The sequence below is a fragment of the Bos mutus genome, chromosome 13 (assembly GCF_027580195.1).
Source record: "Bos mutus isolate GX-2022 chromosome 13, NWIPB_WYAK_1.1, whole genome shotgun sequence".
In the NCBI taxonomy this organism is placed as follows: domain Eukaryota; kingdom Metazoa; phylum Chordata; class Mammalia; order Artiodactyla; family Bovidae; genus Bos; species Bos mutus.
In genome coordinates this window covers 8,241,174-8,267,007 of record NC_091629.1, presented here as the reverse complement: position 1 = coordinate 8,267,007, position 25,834 = coordinate 8,241,174, and the positions used below count along the sequence as shown (strand labels likewise).

The 25,834-nt window shown below is 43.2% G+C and overlaps 1 protein-coding gene across 4 annotated transcripts in view; it reads right to left on the bottom strand.

Moving 5' to 3' along the window:
• Positions 1–2,365: 2,365 nt before the first annotated feature.
• Positions 2,366–25,834, bottom strand: part of NRP1 (neuropilin 1) — a 147,906-nt gene continuing 124,437 nt past the window's right edge. For 2 of the 4 annotated variants that reach the window (XM_070380974.1, XM_005890178.3), the window contains exons 13-18: positions 20,801–20,860; positions 14,618–14,755; positions 10,933–11,207; positions 10,359–10,455; positions 8,013–8,063; positions 2,366–5,493 (exon numbers count right to left, since the gene is read on the bottom strand). In XM_070380974.1, coding sequence (XP_070237075.1) covers positions 5,204–5,493; positions 8,013–8,063; positions 10,359–10,455; positions 10,933–11,207; positions 14,618–14,755; positions 20,801–20,860 — 911 coding nt within the window. In that variant the 3' untranslated portion in view covers positions 2,366–5,203. The remainder of the gene's footprint in view (positions 5,494–8,012; positions 8,064–10,358; positions 10,456–10,932; positions 11,208–14,617; positions 14,756–20,800; positions 20,861–25,834) is intronic. The other 2 variants (XM_070380976.1, XM_005890179.3) reach the window with 1 other exon arrangement.

Sequence of the window (25,834 nt, the reverse complement as noted above, 5' to 3'; positions counted from 1 at the left end):
TCTTCACAAATGGATCCTCCTCCTTTCCTCCTAATCACACTGATGAGTAACAGAGTGTTTGCTTAGTGCTGCATGTGTACTAAGTCGCTTTAGTCATGTCTGACTCTTTGCGACCCTATGGACTATAGCCCTGCAGGCTCCTCTGTCCATGGGATTCTCCAGGCAAGAATACTGGAGTGGGTTGCCATGCCCTCCTCCAGGGGATCTTCCCAACCAAGAACTGAACCCAAGTCTCTTACATCTCCTGCATTGGCAGATAGGTTCTTTACCACTAGCACCACCTGGCAAGTCCCATTTGCTTTTCTCTATAGCACTTTAAATGTTTCATCAAGCAACATACTTCATGAGGCATTATCTCTTCCTCTCAGAGAAGTCCACATGTAGGGTCCTCACCAGCAACATGCTTCTAGGCTCAGTGAATGAGATTTCCACTTTTCCAATTTTACTGTTTTCCAGGCTGCTCAGACTCTTTTGTAACGTGCTTTGAGAATCTGCAGGTGTGTTCCCTGTCTTGGAGTGTCCTCAAACCACCAGGTAAACTCTGGAATATCTGGCATAGTAAACCTGCAGGCTGGTCAGTGCTTCTCAGACCCAAATGGATGGGCATGTGAGTCATCCAGGGATCTTGTTAAAAGGACTCAGCGTGTCTGGGGCATGTTCTGAGACTCTGCTTTTCTAAGAGACTTTCAGGGGATGCTGCTGCTACTGGCTTGAGTAGCCAGGCCCTCTGTGAGGGCTTCTCATGCTCATGCAGGCAGGGTTATGGTGTGATAGGAGAAATGGAGGGGGAGATGAGACCAGATCCATCCTGGATTCACCCTTCAACTTGCCTAAACTTTGGATTCCTCATTTATAAAGAGGAATAATGACAAAGCTTAGCTCCCAGAGCTGCTGTGAAAGTAGAATGTTCTCAATATAAAGAAGTATAGCATCATTACCATAGAAGTTTCCCACAGAGTTTATTCCTTCTCTCCTGAAATGATATAACTGGTTCATGGGATCTTTAGTGCTATTAAGAAGTGACGTGTGTGTGATAATATAATGCTCTTATTTGTATAACTTTGCAATGTTTCTTTGGAATATTAAAAAAATAATGCCAGAGATCACACTGGTCTCATTTGCTTCTTGGTGCTGTGTTCTACTTAGTTCGAGGTTCCTTCCCTCTGGCTTCTCAACCTGTGAGCTGAAAAGCTGCTTAAGATTCCCTCATGATAGAGTTCAGGGAAATTTCTGGCAGAACTGCTTTTCATTGCAACATGACAGCTGATTATCACTGGGAAGCAGGAACATCATGGAGTATTACAAAATCCTTCTGATTTGCAAAAAGATAAAGTACAATCCAGCCTAAGTGGTGATTAATATGTTACCACGGAAGACAGGAGATGGGATGATAAATAATTTTCATGTTTTAAGTTAAATGTTTCAATCTTTATGACATATTTTGTTCTTGACTTTGTGAAGAATTATACCGTGATTTAGCTCCTTAAACCCAGGAAGAAAAGCCTAGCTTAGCAGCTAACTAGGGATAAGAAATGGGTTGAAAGCATTTATGTTTAAGGTTTCTCAAACAAGGAAACAGAACCCATGAATCTATGGCCCTTAATTCGGAAAGTATCTCTGGATTAATTCTGGTAGATTCATCATAAGTCATCATGTTTTCTGGGTACATCCATGAACATAAATAGAATTTAAATTCAGTAAAGTGAATACCCAGCTCTGCCTCCTCTATCCATGGGGTTTTTCAGGCAAGAATACTAGAGTTGGTTGCCATTTTCCTCCTCTAGGGGATCTTCCCAATCCAGGAACTGAACCCACATCTCTTGTGTTTTCCTGCATTGCAGACAGATTCTTTACCTGATGAGCCATCAGGGAAACCCTTTCTTTAAGCAGAGAAACCTCAAACTCCACTGAGTAGGGCACATGTTCTCTTGTTAGTTAAAACTTGGAAGATGCCAAAGACATCAGTGTCCAGAGAAAAGTAGGAATATTGATTCACTGGGAAGAGCTGTGCAGAGCAGTCCACCTTCTGAATAGCATAGATTTCCTATGCTTCAGAATTAAATGTTCCTATAATCAGAGGAAGGTAAGGCAAGAACTGTTGGTTCATGAATGGTACTCTATCCTATAGAGCATGCTTTGATTCCACCCTTCTCATCTTTGTTATTGTAATTATTATTATTACTATACTACTGTTAGTTTGGTCCCAGATGGACTCAAAATTTTCTAAGAATTACCAAGTAGCCAGCTGCAATGCCATGCTTAGCTTTGCCCTCTAATGAAATTTAGCACAGCTGCATGCATAAACACTATCCGGTTTATTATCTATTTTCTATAAGAACAAAACTTACCAACAGACATATGGGAATTTCATTAAAAACAAAAAACTTTACTAAATGGAATATAGAAACATTTGACACATGATTTGGAGTTGAAAAATTTCCATTTATAAGGCCAAATTCTTTATGCCTTATCTTGACAAGTGTCCAATTTGGGTTGATGTTCTACTTTCAGGAAATGTTTTCTTAATCTTCTCTCCTTATTAGGATATTATTTTAAAAAAAGAACTTAAAAAAATTGTGAAAGTTATTTGATGCTGGAATAATACCAATTTCTTTAACAATAACAAAGCTAATATAATAAAAGCCATCAGGTTTAGGATATTTTATGAAAATGTTTAATTCAACTGTTTCTTTGGAATGTAGTAGTCATAGTTTGGAATTTAAGTTACAGTTCAGTTCTATGTGGTTGTTTTATGCAACTCAGTGTCTGAGAATACAAATGTCGTTTAAAGTTAAGGCTTCGCTGTTCATTTTGAAACAACAATTTACAAGTGTCATATTGTCATAGAAAATAAAAATTTCTGTAAAAAAAATTTGCACAAAATTTTATGATGGTACAAAACATGAAGCAATAATATACCAGTAAAATGAAAACATTTTACTACAGAAAGATTTATAGATCTCAATAAAGAAAAAAATATGTTATTTTACACCTTTTAAAATTATGAAACAATCTAAAACAATATAAACTGAACATTTTGTAACACTGCCTTTACAAATTAATAACTTTATAAACATATAATTTTTAAATATATTTATCAGTGCAAGATACTTTAAAATTTAAAGTTGCAGTATCATTTTTCCTTGGCTGAGGACAACTTTAAGTCTGTTGCCTAAAAAAAAAATCAAGTCTTAATGCTTTCATCTGGGTATGATTATAACGGCTGAATGGATGCCCCTGGGGGTTAGAATCTATTCTTCTTTCATAGTGATCAATACTTTCCTGGAAACAAAAGGCATTCTCATTTCAATTAAACCAGGATGAATGGACTTTCAGCTCCATGATGCAAATGTGACCCCCACAAATGTACTTGAGGGAGACCTACAGCAGTGCAGGAGGGAGGAAGTTCTTCTGTCCTACATGGCAGGGCACAAACGCATGGAAAACAACCAAAGCTAATCTTTGGGCTAATTCACATGCTGCCTCATAAGACATTTATGTCTCTGTGGCTTAGGTCTTGCCAGCTCTAAGGCAGGCTTTCTCACTGTGAGCCGCTGGAAGTTTCTAGAAGCTTTCACTAAGTCTCTTGTTTTCTCAGGGTTTTTGCTGAATGGAGTTTTAAGAACATTTGTTTTGACTTTACTCCTTTTCTTCCCCTCTCTTATCTTAAAATACTCCATCCCCAGGCACCAGAATTTATGGTCGCTTTCTTAAATTAACCATTCCTTCTTCCACTTCCCTTGCTTGACTCAATACCAAAACAAGAAGGTTCTCATGGGTCATTTTCATGTATTTGGATGTAAAAATCTCTGATTTTTGGATTTTGAGGGGATTTCATCCCTTTGAGTCTCACTTGAAAGCCAATTATTTCTTCCCTCAACTTAACCACTATTTCTATTGAAAGCAAACATTTCTATTGAAGATCATTTTGATTGGTATAGATAGCAAATGGCTTTAGGAAAAAAGATACTGTCACTTTAACCAGTTAACAAGGAAACCAAAGTTATACTTTGGAGGGCAAAGTTAGGAATTTCCCTTATTTATTTATTTTTCCAACATAAAGTCTAGTAAAATTGTTTGCCATTCCCAGCAGGTTAAAGCTGCAAGTTTCTTTTCTGAAGAATGGCAAATGCTTAAATCCTAAGAGAGAAAAAAGACAGAGGGATAGCAGAGAAAGAGTTTACATTTGAAAATACATTCCATATGAAAGAACAGTAAGAGAGAATATTGCAGCTTTATACAAAAGGGTCAAGAGACATGAAATTGAACTACGGAAAAAGCGGAACGATTAAGCCACGTTGCCAAATCTTCGGAGCCCTTGCCTTCCTGGAGGCTGACATCTCACACTAAAATATACTTTCTTCTTCGTCAGCAGGCCCCCAGGGTTTGATTCAAGAAGAGGGCTTTCACCAGCGAAAAACAGGGCAGGTGAATGTAACACAATGAGAACCAGTACAAACAAAAAGGCACTTGAGAGGACATAGACTAGCCAGTGCCAAGGATTCTTCGTTGCGGTTGTCCGCATCACACCCAGTTGCCAGCAGTGTTTATGATGGCACAGTTTTCTGTATGGAGTTCACAGCACAAGGTTGAGTACAACACTGGAAAACATCGAGGAAATCTGACGGTATTGCTTCGTAAACAGAGCTGACACACTAGACTGGTACTGAGGCTACGGTATACTTTAACAGAAAACACCCTACTCCTTCTTTGCCTATCCACGACGCGGGCGATTATACACAAGGCCAGCTTCAGGAGTCCACTGAAAGGCGGTTATTCGAATATATTCTGGGCACTGGGGCTGCAGATAGTGTGTCCGTCAAAGGGGCCCCGCTAAATACACTTGGTGCCAGCATTTTGGATTTTGCACAGTTTCCGAAAAGAATCCAGAAGAGGAAGAGAAGAGAGAAGGGGAAAGGGGAGTCCTTCGAATGATTAAGTCAATCATACTTGGTCTCAACACCAGCATTTGATTATTTCAACGAAACCAACAGAAAGAATCTTGACTGTACAGGATTCCGATTGTTAACACAGCTAAGTTGTCCGTGTCTGTCGGCCAAACTCATTGAAGCTCCTGAGAAAAACCTGGCTTGGCGTCATCAACGCGCTTCCCAGCCTGAACAGTGAAAGATCAGCCGGTCCCCAGCTCAAGCTCTGTCCTCCGCTCCACTCTCCTGCTTGCCTGCTCACCTCTTGTCTGCTTTCATGCCTCCGAGTAAGTACTCTGTGGATTCAGTTTGTCTTTTTTCAACTTCACGCCATCCACGAGTTCAAAGTTATAGTTCTCCAGGGCAGATAAGTTTCTCTCTGACATCCCGTTGTGCCAACAGGCACAGTACAGCACGACCCCGCAGACGGCGCCCAGGAGGACGCCCAGGGCACTCATGGCGATGATGGTGATGAGGATGGGGTCCAGGGTCTTCAGCACGTTGCCCGGCTTCCTGGAGATGTTCTCATCGCCTTCTCCCGTGCCTTGGTAGCCTGGTGTGCTCCCTGGGGAGAAAAACAAAATTGGCTCCGTGAGTACTGCTAACACACCAGATGACAGTAGACAGCAAAATGGACAAGAAGTTAAGCACACATCTGGTTCTGGGCTGTCCTTCCCAAGACAGCCCCTGGGGGATTTCCGTGGTGGGGTTTGGCTCCTCCATTGCCAAGAAACACCAGTGTTTATGTTTGAGAGTTGTTGGGAATCAACGTGTGGGAGGGAAGGTATTGGGGCTTTGGTGCTGTGATTTCGACAGAAAGCTTAGCACATGGAAACCACTGTTTCTGGGCAAGCCGTGAGGGCTGGGTTCTAATCTAATTCAGATTTTATGCAGCCCGCCCTCCATGAGACTGTAATCTGTGTTTATTGTCCTTGGGCAGATACGAGATGTATAAGCTTTGCAAATGCTCCTTCCCACATTGGTCTAGCAGGGGATTTAACCATTCCTGATGCATCTGTTTGATCCCCAAATCCTGCACGAGAAGATGGCCCAAGCTGCCCTTCTGAGTGGTGGTCCTACCACAAGTCAGATCTTCAAGTTTCCCCCCAAATCGACCATGGTTTCACTCAATCAGGAGAGAGCTTTCCGACAGAATGAGGGCATGCCTGCTGCTGATATTTTAAATGGCTTATGGCTCCAATCGAGAAGCCAGGTCTGTGTTGTATTGAACAGAACACATTTAATAATCAGCATCTTTGCTGCCCTGGTTGTTTCACTGGAGATGGTCACACAGCTCTGCACGCAGGCATTGGGGAAATGTTTTCTTTAGAGTGGAACATGAGAAATTGTTAACATGGGAGCTCTGAGCCTCATTACCTGATACTAGAAATGAGACTAGAATGTTAATGTGCAACAGGCCTGGTGTTTACTTAATGGTGTTCTGATCAACAAGGATTCCAATCAAAGGAAACTAAAAATATGCGATGCAAGTCCCTACAGGGGGAAAGAAGCCACAAGGACATATTAATATTCTCTCCCTTGATGCGACACTGTTTTGAAACAATCTCTAATAAAGTTTCCATCTCAGTGTGGACCACGTAACTAAGCTAAATGAGCCTCGTGTTGAGATGATCAACTGCGAATATGGCGCCATCTCTATTTATCTCTACCAAATCTCTACTAATACCAAATCTGTGGTATTAATATGTCCACATTTCTGATGGCAGCTGGTGCTGATGCTGATGGACAGGGTACAGATCTGCTAACAGCAGCTTGAGTGATGCTGGGGCAAGTGTCCAACACCTGCCACTGTTGGCAGGAGGCGCGGAGACTTCTGGAAATACAACATCAGGCAGGACCTCACTCCAACCAAATGCCTTGCACTGGATCACAAAGCGGTGTTCAATGAAAACACACTTTTGAATTAATCAGTTTGAAGTCTGAGGCTACCACCTAATTACCTGTCTTAAGTGAAGCAAAGTGAAAGTCGCTCAGTTGTGTCCTAGTCTTTGTGACCCCATGAACTTGTAGCCCACCAGGCTCCTCTGTCCATGGAATTCTTCAGGCAAGAATACTGGAGTGGGTTGCCATTTCCTTCTCCAGGGCATCCTACCAACCCAGGGATTGAACCTGGGTCTCCAGCATTGCAGGCAGATTCTTTACCACTAGCGCCACCTGGGAAGTTATTACCTATCTCACTTAAGGCCAAGTCACTGCTGAGTTTCAGGCTCCTCATCTGTGAAATGGGGATAAATATACTCAGAGCACAGCTGTGAGAATTAAACAAGAGAACTTATAGAAAGTGACTGGAACATACTAGCTCCTCAGTAAACCCTCATCGGCATCATCGGCATCATCACTGTCATCAACGTTGTGATCATTATAGCAAAACGAGGGTTTCAGTAGTGGAGGCTGGGAACAGGTGGTCCAAACAGACACTGGGCTCCAGCCCTTTAAAGATTGTATCTGGTTCTCAGTCAGGCACAAGAATTTGGGTTGGTTTCAAATTACTGTATGAAAAGTACTGTAGGTCCTTGGGTAAGAAACAATCTTCACTCGCTTCCTGTTTCCATAGTTATTAAACAAGGGTATTTCATGCCGTTGTCCTCTGAGTTCTTCTTCCAGCTCGGTAGGGAAGGGCCAGGCTAGCATATGTCCCCTGGGGTTACCCCCGACACGCTCTGAACCGGTCACTGCCTCTCCCAAGTCTGTATCGGGCACTCACTCTCACAATAGCCCAGGCACAGCATCACTGACATGGGTGGGTGTTTATGCTGTGTGAACTGCTTTGGTACTCTGGGTTTCCCTTGTAGCTCAGCTGGTAAAGAATCCACCTGCAATGCAGGAGACCTGGGTTCAATCCCTGGGTTGGGAAGATCCCCTGGAGAAGGGAAAGGCTACCCACTCCAGTATTCTGGCTTGGAGAATTCCATGGACTGTATACTCCATGGGGTGGCAAAGAGTTGGACACGACTGAGTGACTTTCACTTAGTACCCTGGTGTGCCAGAGTTTCAGAGTTTCTCCATAAATATAATAAAAGCCATGTAAACTGTTTTAAAAATAAGTCAGCAAGACATACTTACCTGTTTCATCGATTTTACTTTCTGGGTTCTTTTTATCCAGGTCTGCTGGTTCTGACAAGTCAAAGAAAATTGAAAGAGATATTTGAACTCTCAACCAAACATAATACACACAAACTACATCAACCCTCACACACTAATCGCCAGTGGCTCTGCTGGGTTTTTCCTCAAAGGTCTTAGCACAATCCGACCCCACCAGGTAACTGGAGAGCTATGGAGAGGCAGTGCTGAATGATTAGGGAATTGGAGTCAGCTCTAAATCCAGGAAGCCCTGCTGCAGCAGAGTGTGTTGTCTTAGGAGACCGGAGGGGAGTGGAGGCGGGGGGAGTTTGGGGAAGTGGCTCTGGCATTTGGAGTGTGGGGAAGTCTGGTAAAAATAGAAAACAGAAGTGGGGTTGCACATATGGCTGCCATCCTGTGCTTTTGTAGATAACGGCTTCCTAAGTGTTAGTTGGTTTCCCATATAGTATGTCAGCTCGTTAAGGCCAGAGACTGCATCCTGTGTCTTATTAAAAAAAAAGTCTCCAGGGGGAGTGGAGTCCTGGCGTCCTTTATGATTCTGGTAGAGGATAGGGACCTGGTTCATTCCTATGTCCCCAGCATTTAGAACAGTGTCCAGAACACACTCCATGACTCAATAAATATTTGTGGTATTAATGCATGAATAATTAATAAAGAGCTGATAATCTCCTAGCATCCAGGGCTAAATTTTCAAAGAAACATATGTGACGAATAATTGTAGAATTCTCTTAGACAACTTCTTACTGTCACAGCAACACAGTTGTTGGGTTTTTTTTTTTTTTTTACTATTTTTTTAAACTTTTTATTTTCTATTGGAGTATGGCCAATGAACAACATTGTGAAGGTTTCAGGTGAACAGCAAAGGGACTCAGCCATACATATACATGTATTCATTCTCCCCCAAGCTCCACTCCCATCCAGGCTGCCACATAACAGTGAGCAGAGTTCCCTGTGCTACACAGCAGGTCCTTGTTGGTTATCCATTTTAGACAGGAGAACATGAAGTTTTAATTGTGCTTTAGCTGTGACTTTCTGAGCTTAACGCCCAGCAGTAACCACAGCTACGCAGCCCAGTCACGCGAACAGAAAAGGCTCAGGGACTTGCTTTAGCCTCTGTGTTCACTGGAGCACTAGGATGCTGCTTTGCCCTTAGAAGGTGATCAGAGAAAACCTGTTGAACCAAACTGAATGTACTTCTTTGTTTCAGCTGGTGGAGTTTGCTCTCCCATTCCAAAAACATCACCATCAGCCTTCCCATCTTGGAAAAGGGATGAAAGTAATGTAACTATATGAAATAGACATATTAACAACTGTGTAGACCTGGATGCCGGGGAGTTTGTAAAGTAGTTGTAACTTACATATTAAGCCTTATCATTTTTTCTATGAAGGTCTGCTAGGTACTGTGGCATTAAATAGATTTCCTTACATAATATGAAGCAGACCTTTATTCACTGCTCATTCTAATTTCTTCAATCGACCCTATCAAATTATTGCCACTTTAGGGACTACATATATCCAATATATTGTATAATAAAAGCTTTGTAAATTGCTGAAATGACCAAAAACCCATTATAGCCAACAGGCCTCCTTTGTCTTAAATTTGCCCAATAGGCTTATTCCATTTTGTTATAATTAACATCCTATTATATCATAATATATAACAAAAGTTTAAGTGTAGCAAATGGAGCTTAAGACTAATTACTGTGCTATTACATTGCCATTAGTGATGCTATTTATAATTATATATCAAGAACTGGGAGTATGAATTGGTTTTCTATGTCAAGACTTTTTTTCATATATACCAGGCCAAGAAAAATCCATAAACTCTGAAATGCTAGGCAAAATCTCTAAATTTCATTTATTCTTTTGAGGCATTTCAAACTGTTCTGAGTCAGAATCCTCTACTTATTTTTATAATAAATCAAAGAATGATGTTATCTATGATTCATTCACAATGTAATCTTCATTAAATCCACTGTGATGAAAAATTTCAAAGGCTTCCTATTTCGTTTACACATTGAGATACCTGGAATTACCCAGATGTCTGAGTTTTCCAATTTTCATCACAGTGTTTAGGCACGGCCTGGAAATCGTGAGTTTCTTCTTTGCTATGATTTTTGGTTGCACGTTATTGATGTACTTCTCTGGATACTAACCAGACATTCTAAGTGAACCAGGTTAGATGATGCGGTAGCTGAAGGTAGACTGACCTGGCTTATAGCCCACGTTAAAATTCTAGGTCTAAGTGAGCATGACAAAGACCATAAAGTGGAAAGACTCATGCCCTGAGCAAGCGCCGCCTTGGTTTCTACAGCAACCCATACTTACTTGCGCAGTCCTCTTGAGGGATGTGGTTATTGATGCTAATATCGTCCACCGCAATCCCGCCAAGGTTGCCTTTTCCGATTTCACCCTCAAAAATCACCTGACAAAATGAGATCATTTTCACAGTATTTAAATGTTTGGTCCCAAATAGCAATGTTTACACATGCTTGTGCAGCTCAAGTCACAGCACGTAAATGAAATTCATGAGATTTCGAATGAGCACGCGATTTGCTCTTCAATCCGTATTAACTGCTTGGGGATGGTATAAAACTTCTCCTCGGACATTCTCTTTGTGTGACACAGAATTTAAAACTGGAAAGAGCAGCAAATAAAAGGAATGTTGATTGTGACAGCCCCAAATAATCACAGAGTAGCATTTTCCCTTCTTTTTTAGCAATCAGTCCTCTGCCTGTAAACTAGGAGACTATGAAATAACGCTACCTAGATGATCATCAGTGCATCGGTATCAGGTTGAGGACAAATCTGAAATAATTTTTGGAATGATTCCCGCATCTCATTTGCATAGCTTTCAAACAGCATCCCAGCTGCCTGCCCCGACCTGGGGAAGGGGGCTCACCTGGTAAAGCTTCAGAGATTTGTGGAGCAGGACACGCCCTTCTTTCCAGTGGTCCCCTTGGTGTCCGATGGCCATCCAGACCAGCTGGTCGTACTCCTCTGGCTTCTGGTAGCGCAGCTTGACCCTCAGCGTGCCCACGTGCGAACCAGACATGTGGTACCAGAAGGTCATGCAGTGGGCAGCGTTCTGGGAATAAACCACGGGGCTCACCAGGCGAGCGACTTTGCCCTTTTGGTTTTCATCAGCCTGGGAGTAGATGAAGTTGCCATCTCCTGCTGTGACAAAAAGCTGTGTTAGGGGGAATGGCCAGACGGATGCACCTCTGTCTCTTTTCCATCAAGTTCTGCTCTCAAACCTTCTCTCCTGGCCAGACCACCAGAACCCACTTGTGCAGTAGTGGTGGTGGTGAAGTGGGTAACAGTAGGTAACCTCACTGGCGTTGAAAGGCTCTTGGCATCCATGAAAGGACGTTTGTGATGGAGACTGTAAATCTCAATAGTCGGATACCACTTATCTAGAATGCACGGTCACATGGACATGGGCTATGACTTGCGTTGGTCTCTACACCATTGCAAGCAGATCGGATGTGCTGGAAGACCTATTTCCATGCAGTTCTAACACTCGAGCAGCACGTGTGTGAACACAGAGTAAATGTAAATATTTAGATGTATTCTTATTTATTTACCATTGGAGCAGGAAGACTTCTGGTGGATGTTGCTTTGGTTACTGTAAGTGCCTAACAATGAAGCTGCTGTCTGTCCATATAATCTGGCAATTCCCCCCACCCCCACTTCAAATTCCAATTCTTTTCCCCTAGTTTATTTTAATGGCTTATATTAATAAGTTCCTTAAATACACCTGAGAGCTTGAAATTCAACTGTGAGTCCCGCTCTTGTTTGATGTGGGCTTCTGGTTCCAGGAGAGGAGAGGCTGCTCTTCTGAGGCTTATTAGAATGTGCCATTTCGGCAACGGAGATGCTTGCTGAGCTTGGAGGACTAACTCCCGGCTCTGCTGTTAATGACCCGGTGGGAGCACTGCCTCCCGCTACCACCTGGTCTAAACACACAACTCATGTTTCACTGTTTGCTCTGCAAATAGAAATGCTACTCGAACGCCGCACCTGATGAAAGCGTGGATCTGATGGCGAGCTTCCGTGGGCAATGGGGTGTTCTGTGTGCTGCCCCAGGGGCTGGCATGTTTGGGAGATGCTCTTGCACTGCGTGTGTGGGTGCGTCCTGCGTTAGCAGCATCCAGGTAGAGTGGATGTGTCCTCGACCACCATCTTCCTCCCTCACCTGGCTGCTTGTCTGAGAGGCTCCTCAGCACTCTTAATAAAACTGTTGGGTGGGATAATGAAAGGAGGGTGGGAAATAGAAGCCACAGCCCTGGCAGAATGTGTGTGATCTCCGTCTCTCCTGGACCGTGTAGACTCGGTCACTCCTGGGGTCTGTTTTCTCCCACTGATTTACCTAATGATGGTCACCTGTCTGTGTGATGGTGCCACCTCTCTCAGCCCACCAAGACAGGCCGGTAAGACCTTCCCTCACCTTGCCTCTGCCGCCTTGCCCCCATCGTGTAGAGAAGAATGAGGTTGAGGATGCTTAGCTGAGCTGGTCCCTGAGCCAGGCCTGCATCTTGGCTCCCTTCTGTGCTGTCTTCTGCCACCCCCACTCCCCCTGCCACTGGACACTTTCATCCCACGGCATGGGTGAGCTGTTTCTCACCCAGAACCAGACTGTGAATGCCCCTAGGCTCGGACTCCCTCCTTTATACCTACATCTCCCGCGCCCCTCCCAGCATCTGCCACGGGTTTGGGGAATCCTCTGTAAGAAGTGACACCGCTCCATTGTTAGAGGTCAAATGCAGAAAACCAATCGAGATCCCTTTGATAAATTCAAAATCAGGCCACAGACTATTGTACCTAGACACTGTTCATTTTCAGAAGCCTCCACGTCTGATTTGCAAAGCACCGCACATGAGCTGTGGAGGGCTGTGTGCTTGTGTCTTGTGTGTGGGGCTCTTTTCATCCAGACTTTTTCATGTTAACAAGTCCCTGCCTTTCAGATGCCGGGCTCACCCAGCTAGTTCAGCAAATGATTGCAAGTTTAGTGCTGCGGGGGCTCTTTCTGGTCTGGGTGGATCTGGAGGGCTCCCGGGAGGACAAAAGAGAAAAATGCTTCTGAAGGAATCGCACTTCTCAGCCGTTCATCTAAGACACGCCTGCCTTTTCTGACACTCCAACACATAAAGCGCTGATATTTTTCCTTTCGGGGTTTTATCACAATTCTAGGTCAGGAACTCTCTCTCCGTTTTCTCAATTAGCACTGTACTTCTGTAAGCCTTTTAGCTTTTGTCTCTGGCTAACGTAGCTTTTAACCTCCTTTGAATGTCAGATCCTACTGAGCCTTTTTGCTTCACTTTGCATCAATTTTTCCACCATTACTGCCTTCATTTCAGCTAATTGCATTTGGTTAATTTGGTGCCATTTCTACGTACAGTGCCATTTACAGTCAAAGTATTTTAAGTTTTCTAAAACTGCTTGTCTTAAGATTCAATTGAAAGTGTCTCAGAATTGAAGGAGTTCAATTTTATCCAATTTCCTTGTCAGTCTTATTAGGAAAGGAGGTAGCCGTGATGGAAAGAGGCCTATTCAACCTACTTAATGGTTGTATTCACTGGGGCAGAGTGAACAACCAAGTGGGAAAAGCATGAAGGAGCCTTTGGCCATCCATCAGCCCCCTGGCCCACTCATCAAGGGGGACCTTGGCTTAATGAGATGTCTCAGCTCAGCAAATGCCCCTCTGGGGTCTCTCTGGGAACCATGACTTGTACAAGCAGTGTTGTCGGTATCACTGAATGGGCTGGAAGGTTGTGGGTTGGGTGTTTTCTGTGTGTGTGTGTTTGAGTATATGCATGTGTGTTTTTTTTACAGGACAATGATGGTTTTTTAGTCCATCTCTCAAGCTGAGTAATGACTAGGAGGAAAAGAGGATGGCAATGGGTAAGAGTTCCTAGAGGGGCTGACAGCTCCCTGTGCACCCTAACCCTAATTAATCTTAGAAGGAAAGTAAGACAGGACGTGGGGTGGGCTGTAAACTGGGGTGTGGCGAGGTTTCTACTTGCTCAGAGAGAATGAGCTAGATTACTATCTTCCTCAAAAGAACAAGATTTCAACCCCTGACCCCAATCCACTTCCACTCCAAGGGTCAAGAGAGTAGGCATTAGGCAATAAATGAAATGACACTATCTATGTCTAGACTTGCTTCCAAATCACTCAGAGTCAGGATGCTAGAGGTAAAATGAGATTCCTAGGACCTGATGAGTGTTGAAGTTGGGTTATGTACAAAGAGGGTTCATTTTACCATTTCTTTTCTCCTTTTGTCTATGTTTGACATGTCCCATGAAAAACCTTCAGAAAGAGTAGAAAACAGGTCCTAATTCACACACACTGATCTGCCCAGTTTATTACTTTTCACAGGGGTCAATCTGTTGCTAAGTTTATTTTGCATTCTCCAGTAAGTGGCCTAAGAGAATCTCTACTAGGAAGGGCATCTTTTTAATTCCAGAAAATAAAAGCACAAGTGAATGACTGTAGTATTTTCTAAACTCACAGACCCCAGCAACCCTCCTCAGTAACACCCTCTCAAATCTAAAGAAATGAGGCCACAGTGAACCCTCCATTACCTGTGTGATCCTGAATCGGTCCCGTCTTGCTGGTCAACACACTCCATTTGAGCTGCACGTGATTGTCATGTTCCCAGTGACAGAATGTCTTGTGAGAACCCCAGCCAAACTCACAGTTAAAACCATATGTTGGAAACTCTTCAGTGGGTGGAAAGGAAGAAACAGAGACAAGTAGAGAAACACACATTTGATCATTTAGGTCAGAGAGGTCCTTAATTCCTTCATGGAAAACACGATTTATATAAGTTAGTATCTATCTGAAAATCCTAGGAAAGCCACAACACCCAGGATTGCCAAGGAACGCAAAAGATGCATGGAGAGATGCACATGCTTGCAACATCACATTTAGTAACTTTTTTTTTTTTTTGGATCCAGCTCAAAAAAAGATTATGGACTGCCTGTCAACTTGGTACATAAAATTTCCAGGAAGGTTACTTTCCAAAGCATGTATTATTACATCTGTAGCATTTTATTTCCACAACATTTAATATAAAAGATACTCCGCTCTTGAGGATAGTCATATAAATTGATATCCACCAATGAAAAGAATCTTAATTAGAGACTGACCCATGAACCTCCAAAGTCTAGAAACGTGAGTTGCCTGAATATCTCACCCTGGAGGTTATCTGTATTCTCAACACACCAGCTTATGCTCCAGGTTTTTACTGGCACATCTCTGAAGCATTTCATAAGATTTTTTTTTTTTTTAACTTCTGTGCTTTATATCAGGTCAATTAATTTTAAGTGGGAAATCTTTGCTTCTTTAGTGAATTTTCAGATTTGCATATAAATTGTTTGCCCCACTTAAATCCGCAATATAAGGTCAAGCAAAGCCAAAGCATATTTGAATAGGTACCCACTTGTATATTTTTTTAATGTTCAAAATGCTTCCTTTGGGTTCTAAAAAGAAAGCGTGAAGGGATTCTCAAGAATGATTTGTTTTGTGTGTGCTACAAAGTGCTATTTGACTATGGGTTTTTTTTTCTAACTTGTATAGCCTTAGTTTTTACTCAACCTTTTTGCTGGGGGAATTTGGTTAACTTTTTAAGGATGGGGAAAATGAAGCCCTTGATATTTGGAATTATTTTTGTTAAACTGGAGCTAACAATAAAAATAATCCTAAAGATAAAATTCTTTTCCTTCTGCCAGTCCCACTCCTCTCCTGAATATAAAATTAAACACACAATAGGGGCTGTTTTCTCTAATGAGGGTCATTGCGTCTCATTGAGTTCAGGCGTCCACAAGATGGCAGCATTGAGATGAGAAGGAAGGTGCCCCGGCAGCTTGCCCGCTGATCTAAAAAATAAGTCTAAACCAATCTCTCTGTAGCAAAAGGGAAGTATGATATTCTACGCTGTATTAGGGTCAGGCTGAGAGCCTAGCTCATTGTGGTCTTTCCTGTAACTTTGTCTAAGTGTTTAACACAAATATCTTGCATTCTTCTGAGTCTGGGCTCCACTGCCCCTCCCCCACTTCAACAATGGCAGGCAGGAGGCGCGGTAAGGGAAAGATTTACTGAATAGATAAGAATGAGTTACTTTGCATTTTTAGCTTCCAAGGAACTCCTTTCAAATGCTAATGTGAAATTTTGGAAGGAAGGCGCCATACGCATCCTCAAAACTGAGCAAGATGGATTCTCCCTTCCAATGACAGTGTGACCTGCCAAAGGATTCACCAGGGCCAGCTGGGGTAAGAAAGCCTAGTAAGTCATGTGATAACTTGTATGTGTATAACACGAGCACTTTCAGTTTATGCAAAGGGCTATATTTCACAGCGGTAGTGTCACAGGAGATACATATTTTATGCCTAGTTCATCATAACCATGAAACAGGGCTTCTTAAAGCATGAGAAACCCTCTCCCAAATCCGTTCTTCTGTACAGCATGACTGAATTTTGCAGATGTAGTCAGCCGAACAATGAAGGAGTAGTTGAATAACCTTGGATGTCAACACCCACGGCCCTGGAATGTGCTGTTGTGTAATCTTGTGTTAGAAACTGTTAATACTGAAAAATATTAATATGTGTGTGGTTTTAGGTTTTCTCCTTAAATGTCATTTATAAGACCTACACAGAGAGGAGGGCAGTCAGTCATTACAGCATACACATTTCTGGTAATATTTGCCTTGTTAATACTTTAAATTTATTGTATAATTTACAGGAAACCACACCATCCATAATTTGGCTATTACTATTATGGCAGTGTCATAAAATAAATGAACTTGGGTATTTTTGTGGCCAAGACAAAGGGCGACTTTGCCTGAAAGACTAATTTTGACATCTCCTGTTCCAGTGAATGGAAGTCAACCTTTATCTTTCACTGTTCTTTCCAATCTATGAATTTTACACAGTGACTACTCAAACTTTTCATATTTTACTACTCTTATCTGTTTGGCTCAATCATATATAATTTATGGCAATCTTGTTAGATTAGAATTTTTTTTTTTTAATCAGTACCTTTTGTGGGGCATGGGCATGGAGACAGAACAGCTCAATGTTGAAGATTCAAGTCTGGCTAGAAAGGCTATTAAACTCACAAAAATACACACAGACATTTCTAGAAATGGAAAGAGAAAGAGAGAAGGACAGAAGCAGAGGAGAAAAGGGCAGAGAAAGAGAAAAAAGCAAATGGACAAATGAAATTAGTATACAGGACAATGTCCATTTGACCTTTCAATCTTCAAAATATTACCCAGGCCCCATGGCTGCACAATTCGCATTAAATTCATTGGGAATAATCTGGCTAAATCCCTTCTTGACTCTTAAAAATAGCAGGAAACAATATTCTGAACTTAAAACAAATTTATAGCCGCTGTGAGCCAGCACCAGCTGTGCCTGGGGGACCTAGCTTGCCCAGAGTTACATCATTAGCACCATATATGCACAAGGATTTAATTTTCAAATCTGGTCTTCAGAACTTCTATTGGGTATGTGAGCTCGCTTACTCATAGGCTGGAAATAAGCGGAGGTGCCTGGGTCCATGTAACCATGGGTCATGAACATACTCTGAACTGATTTAGAGAATGTTTGGGGATCCTTGGAGGGTAAGAGCCTTCTGCCAAGGGGAAGATGGATTTAAAATGCAGGGCTGGCAGAGCATTAACAGGCTTTTATGCATCTGATGACAACCCAGATAGCATATGCAAATTATATGCCCACTGAACATATTACATTAAGAAGAATCTTCAGCATGAAATCTTCAGACTGCTTGAATCTCTAGTGGCTTCAGCAAAATCAGATGATGATGAAAGTTTAAGGTCTGATATGCTGCTATTTGTCAAGGTGCCTGTAGGACAGTGGGGATCCAGGTATCACTAGATGGGTCTGACGACGAGCAGGGGAAACCTCAGAGTAAGACCTGCTTTCTGACTCCACGCATGCTCAGGTTCTAAGCATTAGCTTACCCAGGAGGTGACAATGAACAGAACTCCTCAAAGAAACACAGACAGTTCACTATATACAAATGAAGAGAACAAGATCCATGACTCAGACAATGGAAAAACAGGAAACCAAGGCGACTTGTAAAGGACTCTGGGCTGACTGTAGACTAGACCATCCCTATCAGTAAGGTCTGTGGTTCTGTAACAGAGAACAAGCCCGACTCCATATTGGATATATTACTTTAGCTCTAACTCTGTGCTCTGTTGCCTGAGTGTAGCCATGCTGGCTCTGCACCTTTTGTAAAAGAATGTTGCCTACAGCCTGAAATATACAGGAGAGCCCATTCTCAAGGCTCTGACCTTTAAAGGTACAACACCTTTCTGTTCATGCACAGACAAGAAGTTGCAGAACAGAAAATAATGAATTGTCTTCCTGGGGGTTTATAGGAACATTATGACCGGATCTACATGGACAGCTGCAAGAAGAAAGGATTCCAGGACCAAGAAGTTCGCAACAATCAGCTGTACCCTCTCCCTTTTTAGTATGAATGAAGTCTTAGTTCTAACTCAGGTAACATGGTTCTTTGGGACACTAGTCCACCATCTTCTTGGCCTGTTGACTTCTTACTGGTTCATGATTTGTATATTCACCCTCTGATCACAGTAGACGCTGTGAGACGACTGTTTGCTCTGGAGCTCCTCTCTGAAGCCATCATGCCAAGGGCTTTGAGCCGTAAATTAAAAGTTCACAAAGCCATTCCTGCTTTGATAACACAGGCCTCCAACATGGAGGGGGAGTCATCTCATTTTGGGTTGTTGTGTTTTGATGACCCCTAGCTCTTTTGACAGGCAAGCAGAGAGATGAGATCTGTTGCTGGCAGCTTCCTAGTGGTTGTAATTAACTCTCTGGCAAGAGGAAAAACTAGAGCAACAGTTAAAATGTTTGTTACATTATTAGAACTTCACTTGTTCACCTCAGCCCATTCCCTGTGACAGTCATAAAGAGCTTACAGGAAGTTACCCCACAGAAAACCACCCAGACGGGGCTGAGTGGGAAAAAGGAAGAAATTTCTTATCAGGGAAAATGGGAAGTGAGCAAAAGGCAGCTAGCCAATCCCCCAAGGCCATATTTATAACCTGAAGAGGTATGAGGGGACTCCTGCACTGTGAAGATTTAGCTGAACACTGTTCTTCAGTTTCATCTTCGGTGTTTGGGGGTGTCTTAGCTGAGTGGTGGGCTTCCCCAATGGCTCAGTGGTAAAGGACCCTCCTGCCACTGCAGGAGACTTGGGTTTGATCCCTGGGTTTGGAAGATCCCCTGGAGAAGGAAATGGCAACCCAGTATTCTTGCCTGGGAAATTCCATGATCAAAGGGGCCTGGTGGGTTACAGTCCATGGGGTCAAAAAGAGTCGGACATGACTTAGCGACTCAACAACAATGAGCTCAGTGGTAGCAGGGAGTCTGTCACCCAGAGCCAACCATGGGGAAAACTGGGGTTAAGTTCAACTGAAGGGAGGTTTGTTTTGCAGTTTAATCAGGTCAAGAGTGACAGCACCCTTTGAGGAAGCATGCTAATTAGAACAGTCCCTTTCTGATTTTCTGCTGGCTGAGGAGGGTCTGCTGTTGAGGAAACATTGATGTACACCACATGCCCGGTTAATAAGTGACCGTGGAGGCCAAGGCTGAGCAGGCTTCAATAGAGGAAATGGGAGAAGCTGGTGAGCTGACCTGTTCACCTCTCTCTAATGGTTAACTTTTAAAGTATGTAAAACCTCTGATTGCTTATACGCACTGTTTCCCCTCATGTGTGTCTGTGGGGAAGATTTTTTAAAAATACTATCGAAATACAGAGAGTGAGGGGGACGCCACCATTTCCCTGTGGCTGGGCCCTGATCAACAGCAAAGCTCTGAAAGTCATCAAAGGACCTTATGAACAACTTACTGACCAGAGACATATTAATATGTCTTTTGTTGTAGTTCATTGCTCAATTGTGTCCGACTCTTTTTGATCCCCTGGACTATAGCCCACCAGGCTCCCCTGTCCATGGGATTCTCCAGGCAAAAAACTGGAGTGGGTTGCCATTTTCTTCTCCAAGGGATCTTCCTAACCCACGGATCAAACCCGCATCTTCTGCATTGCAGGCAGATTCTCTACTGTTGAGCCACTGGGGAAGCCCACGTCTTCTGTTACCTGAATGTTATCAACTGGAGACGTTTCAATATTCACCTACATAATAATCACCCGACTAAGTTTTTGCAAAACCCCCCTGGTCAATCACGTGTTAATAAAAAAGGATGTAGAGGCAGTCCGCCTCAGGGCTCACCTCTCCAGCCCTGGTTCCCTGCACACCATCTAGTGGTGCACCCACTGGAAACGTGGCTGTAAAACTGCCAACTCCGTGGCTGGCAAAACTGACAAACTTCGCCTGTCTCCGATCTGCAGAGCGGCGATGAAAATAAATAGTCAGGCTGCTGCCTGGGAGATTTCCTTCTCCCGAGTTTGCAAACACAGTCCGTGTCCTAGATGTGCTGCGTTTAAACAAAGTATGTTCCCTGGTTCCTTCCGTTGAGAGTGGGGATTGTCACCATTTGGCAATGACTGATGGGGGAGGAAATCTCGCTCCCTGCTGCATATACATGTGGATGAAAGGGAAGCAGTGTTTATGGCTCCTGCTTGGGGACCAGATGCTGGTGGCATCTCTGCTACGACTTGATGGGAAATGGAAACCGAGAAGCGTAGCGATGCGCTATTTTGGGGAAGAAGACACACATATGTGAATCAATTTTCTCTTTGGTATTTGATACCTGATTGTATAGTGCTGTCTATCACGGTTGGCTTCTCTGTGGTGAGCACAGTGGTACCACCTGAAACACAGAAAGAGTAACATACGAAATGAGAAAAAGCAGAATAAGTAATACACAGCAGAAAACGCTCTTACATACGTCTGTTAAAGGCTAGCCGTTTCCTTAAATAACTCTTCTTTTAATTCCAGCTAGAGTAACTGTCTCAAATTTTGCTCACCACCACACCAAGTTCAAAGAAACCACTATTTTTCACCCATTTATTCATAAAGCATCTAGATAGTATGGATAATTCCAGACTTCCTTCCAAGGGCATTCCTTGACGCCCAGACTAATCTACGATGCTCACAATGGCAACAATGTAAAGCAAAGGCCTCCCAAGGTTCTTAGTGACTTGAGTATTAAACTTGACCTAGACCTCCAAGTTCAAATAGTTTCCCAAGCTTTCAGATGTGTGCCTTTTGGAGGGGAGGGTGTTGCAAGGCTGGTCCCTGCCATCTATTTTAAAAACTGAAGGTTTAAAGTGGATAGCTGTAATTCCTCCTTTCTTTTGCTGCTGTGGTTGTTTATTTTTCCCAAGGACAAATATTCCGCCCAGTATGTAGCTTGGACAAGCTGCAGGGAAAGTGGAAGAGGGGGGACACATTTCTTCACAGTCCCGAGGAGCTGGAAGACTGCACAAACAACACCCTGAACACTGTGAACTTTCATCAGTCTGGGTTGACTTGGAATACTTGGTCCAAGGACATCGTGGAAACTTAGATCTACCATCCCAGCTTAAGTATCTTAGCTCAGCCGTTTTCTGCCCTTTATCCTGAGACTTCTCTTTTATTTATTTATTTTGCTTCCCAGGTGGTGCTAGTGGTAAAGAACCCACTTGCCGATGCAGGAGATGCAGGCAAGAGACTCGGGTTCAATCCCTGGGTTGGGAAGATCCCCTGGAGGAGGGTATGGCTGCCCACTCCAGTATTCTTGCCTGGAGAATCCCCATGGACAGTGGAGTCTGGTGGGCTACAGTCCATAGGGTCGCAAAGAGTCGGACACCACTGACGTGACTTAGCGACAGCAGCAGCAGGCAGCTTACAGGATCTTCACCAACCAGGGATGGAACCCACACCCCCTGCGGTGGAAGAATGGCAGAGTCCTAACCACTGGACAACCAGGGAAGCCTGAGATTTCTGTTTTAAAGCCCTGTTCCTCAACTTGCCCAAACCACAAGCATCACTTGAATGCCTCTTGAAAAACTGGCTTATTGTTTACTACGTAGGTACTTGAGAAAGCCATTTCCCCTTATGTGCATCTGCCTTGCAGATAATGGTTGGGGATCATCTATTTGCTTTCCCAAGAGATAAAGTCCTGGGCAGGCTCAGGGTAAGGACATGGGTGGGCTCATGCTGATCCTGGAACGTTTGCAGGTGGTTATGAGGTGCGACTGTACACCTTCAATGCTATCGTTCAATAAAGAGACTATGATCATTCCTATTCTGGCTGAGCCCTGGTCCTAACCTACAGCTCCCACGGGTCAGAAATCACCCAGCTCATGAATCAGAGAGCCATAAAACTGAGCTCCTGGAGTGGCCTGAAGATTTCTGAGCTCATCCACTGCGGCACCAAGTCGTGTTACCCCGCTTGCTCAGTAAATACGCTGGATGAGTGGTCACACATGCATGTGCCCTCAACGAGGCAGGCACTAGGAAAGGGAATTATATATATTATGGGTTAAGAAGGTGAATCTGTAATGGCAGAACTGGAGGGAGGCCAGAATGCATTAGCATTCCGTTCCCAGTGGTCTTACAGGAGAAAGACTCAAGGTGAAAACTCACTTTTTAAAACCGATACGCACTGTCAATTTTGTGAGAGGTTGGGAGCCAAATTCTGCTGCCGGGTAGACACAGATCCAATGTGAAATCTGGCCTCCTGGTGCCTTTGAAGCCAATTGTATTATCTAATGACTTCAAAGGCATTTGCAAATGAGGAACTTCAAGGGTGAATTTTCACCTTGGCAAGCAAGCAAAGGAGAGCAAAATCTCTCTTTATTTCCATGTGTTTGGTGCAGTTCACCTGGAATGCAGTGTTGTTTAGAGGTAATGAGCATTTGGCTACAATACTTATCTCCCACTATGTCCAAATCGGTCACCCCTGGGAGAAGACATTAAAGTGACACCATCTGTGTTTAGGACCCAAACCTTAAGAGAACACTGATCCCAATTTCTAGGCTTCCACCTATCAGGGTGAAAGAATATTTTTGGTTTGGTTTCAAGGCACTAAGCATTCCAAGTTTGCAGCGGTGACCAAAACAGCAAGGAGGGTACGGACTTGCGTGTGAGTCCGGGAGGCAAGATGCTACCTGGGGAAAGATGCAGGGGTGGGGGAGGGCCAGGCTGCCGGCAATCACTGGCACGTGTCAGCACACCCTTCTTCAGAAAAGACTAACACAGAGCTTCATAGAGGAAATTAAGCTTTTAAAAAAGGACAAATTGGCCATGATGCAATAAACGAACATGAAGCATGAGAAGGCCTTCTAAGATCACCTTTTCTTTTTTTTTAACTTTTTCCTTTATATTGGAGTGTAGTTGATTACCAAAGCTGCAATAATTTCATATGGACAGCAAAGTGACTGAGTTTTAAATGTACCTGTATCCTTTTCCAAATTCTTTTCCCATTTAGGTTGTCACATAATATTGAGCAGAGTTCCCTGTGTTGTACAGTAGGTTCTTATTGGTTAAAGAATCACCTCTTTTTAATGGTGGAATGAAGTTAACTTTATCAGTACCCCTAGAAGTTCTTATTATATGCACCTATTGATCAAATTATTAAGACAAATGTGCTGGCCTGAGAAAATGACACTTTGGGGGGGCCAGGATAATACGTAACAAAAAAACAAGAATGCCCCTTTTTTTCCTATCTAAATAAATGATTGTATCCAACAAATGAGTTTAAACACTGTAAATAAATGATCACCTTGTATTTTAAAGGACTGTCAGTGTTTCCACTGGAAATGACCCATTTTCTGCGGTTTGCAACTTGGTGCCATTCACAATTTGCTCGAGGCTAACAGACTTGCCCTATTTCATTCAAAGGCTTAGGTTTCAATTGATTCAGTCATGAAGCAATGCAAAAATGAGAAGGTTGGTTGTTCTGACTCGAGGAGTAAATCTGAGGCTTTGACTCTAATCAATATTAACTGACCACTTTATGGTTTATAAAGGAAAGAACCTCTTCTCCAGAGGGTAATTGAACAGAAGAGTCTCTGATGACTGTATCCATTCCTTTTTATGAGGATTTCACTACAGATGGGATGTGTGACTAGGTTTGCAAAAAGCCTAAGGTTTGCAGAGTGTGTTTATAGGCGACCTTGGGAAGGTTCTGCAGGGCCTGCTTCACAGGCTAGTACTCTTGTTTTTCGTATTAGCTGTAAGGTTTTCAGCTGGAGCTTGACATCTTACAAAGAAAAGGCCTCTGTCTTAATTAGATTATTTTTTGTGGCTTGTGGCTACTGAAATACAAGATTTATTTTCAAAAGCCCATAGCCATGTAATATTTATTGGCCATTTGACTGTAAGCGATTATTCTGGAAATTTGGAGGGAGAGAGCCTTAGGAGGAGGGATTTAAATGGAAACTCAGTTCATGGTACTAAACTTCTCAGCTAGATTTTACCTTTATTCCATCTCAGAGTAGCAGAGCAATCTTGCTCTTTCAGAGGAGAGGTTCTGAAGTAATTGGAAATGGGGGTCCCCTCCAGATTTTACATTAATGCATTAGCCACTAACATGGCACTATTATGAAGTTACATGGGAACACCTTCAGTTTCACCCACGGAAATGAATTACATGGGCTCTCTAGAGTCCTTTCTGGGTAAAGATACAGACGGCACCCAAGGGCTGCTGTTTAATGTAAAATGAGAGTCACATGCTGTAAGAAACTGGGTGGCAATACAGGTCTCACAGCACCTTTGGCAACAGGGTGAAAATTCTAGGACTTTGGCCAGTTTCCGAATGGTGGAGTCCGACTTCCCCATGTGCTTAATGTTTCCTCTGCCAGTCCAAGTGGAAGAGAAGGTCACTTTCTAGCTTTTAGGATTTCAGACTATTATGGAGTCATCCTCTAAACGAGTCGGTGAGGCACACGGTAAGCACCATCCCTGCTACATCTGTTAGTGGTGATGTGAAACAGCAACGGATTCTGGCTTTCTACATTTTAATGTAAAATGATTCACAAAATTCTAACTTAAAAGCTGCAGTTCAAATATAAGTCTAATTTCATCAGTTAGTTGAAGGAGCCACTCAAACATTTTGATTCCTGTTTGAAAATAAATGTTCTCAAGTGTGTGGAGCATGTGTTACGGTTGGGGTTGGGGGTGAGGGTTGAAGATGAGAATCAATTTATGTTACATATTGTTGTTTGTTATTGTTTAGTCACTAAGTTGTGGAGAAGGCAGTGGCACCCCACTCCAGTACTCTTGCCTGGAAAATCCCATGGATGGAGGAGCCTGGAAGGCTGCAGTCCATGGGGTTGCAAAGAGTCGGACACGACTGAGCAACTTCACTTTCACTTTTCACTTTCATGCATTGGAGAAGGAAATGGCAACCCACTCCAGTGTTCTTGCCTGGAGAATCCCAGGGACTGGGGAGCCTGGTGGGCTGCCGTCTCTGGGGTCGCACAGAGTCGGACACGACTGAAGCGACTTAGCAGCAGCAGCAGCATTCGCTAAGTTGTGTCCGACTCTTTTGCAACCCCATGGACTACAGCCTGCCAGGCTCCCTGTCCATGAGATTTCCCAGGCAAGAACACTGGAGTGGGTTGCCATGCCCTCCTCCAGGGGATCTTCCTGACCCAGGGATTGAACCCAGGTCTCCTGCATTGGCACATAGATTCTTTACCATTGAGCCACCAGGGAAGCCCAACCTCAGATACATTTAGCCATGGAGAAATTCTTATTCATTCAATGAAGACAATCCCAGCCCTTTACTCTGAAATGACTCAAATTACTGTTTCGGATGGCTGTGACTTGGAAGAACAATTTGTTTACGCGATGA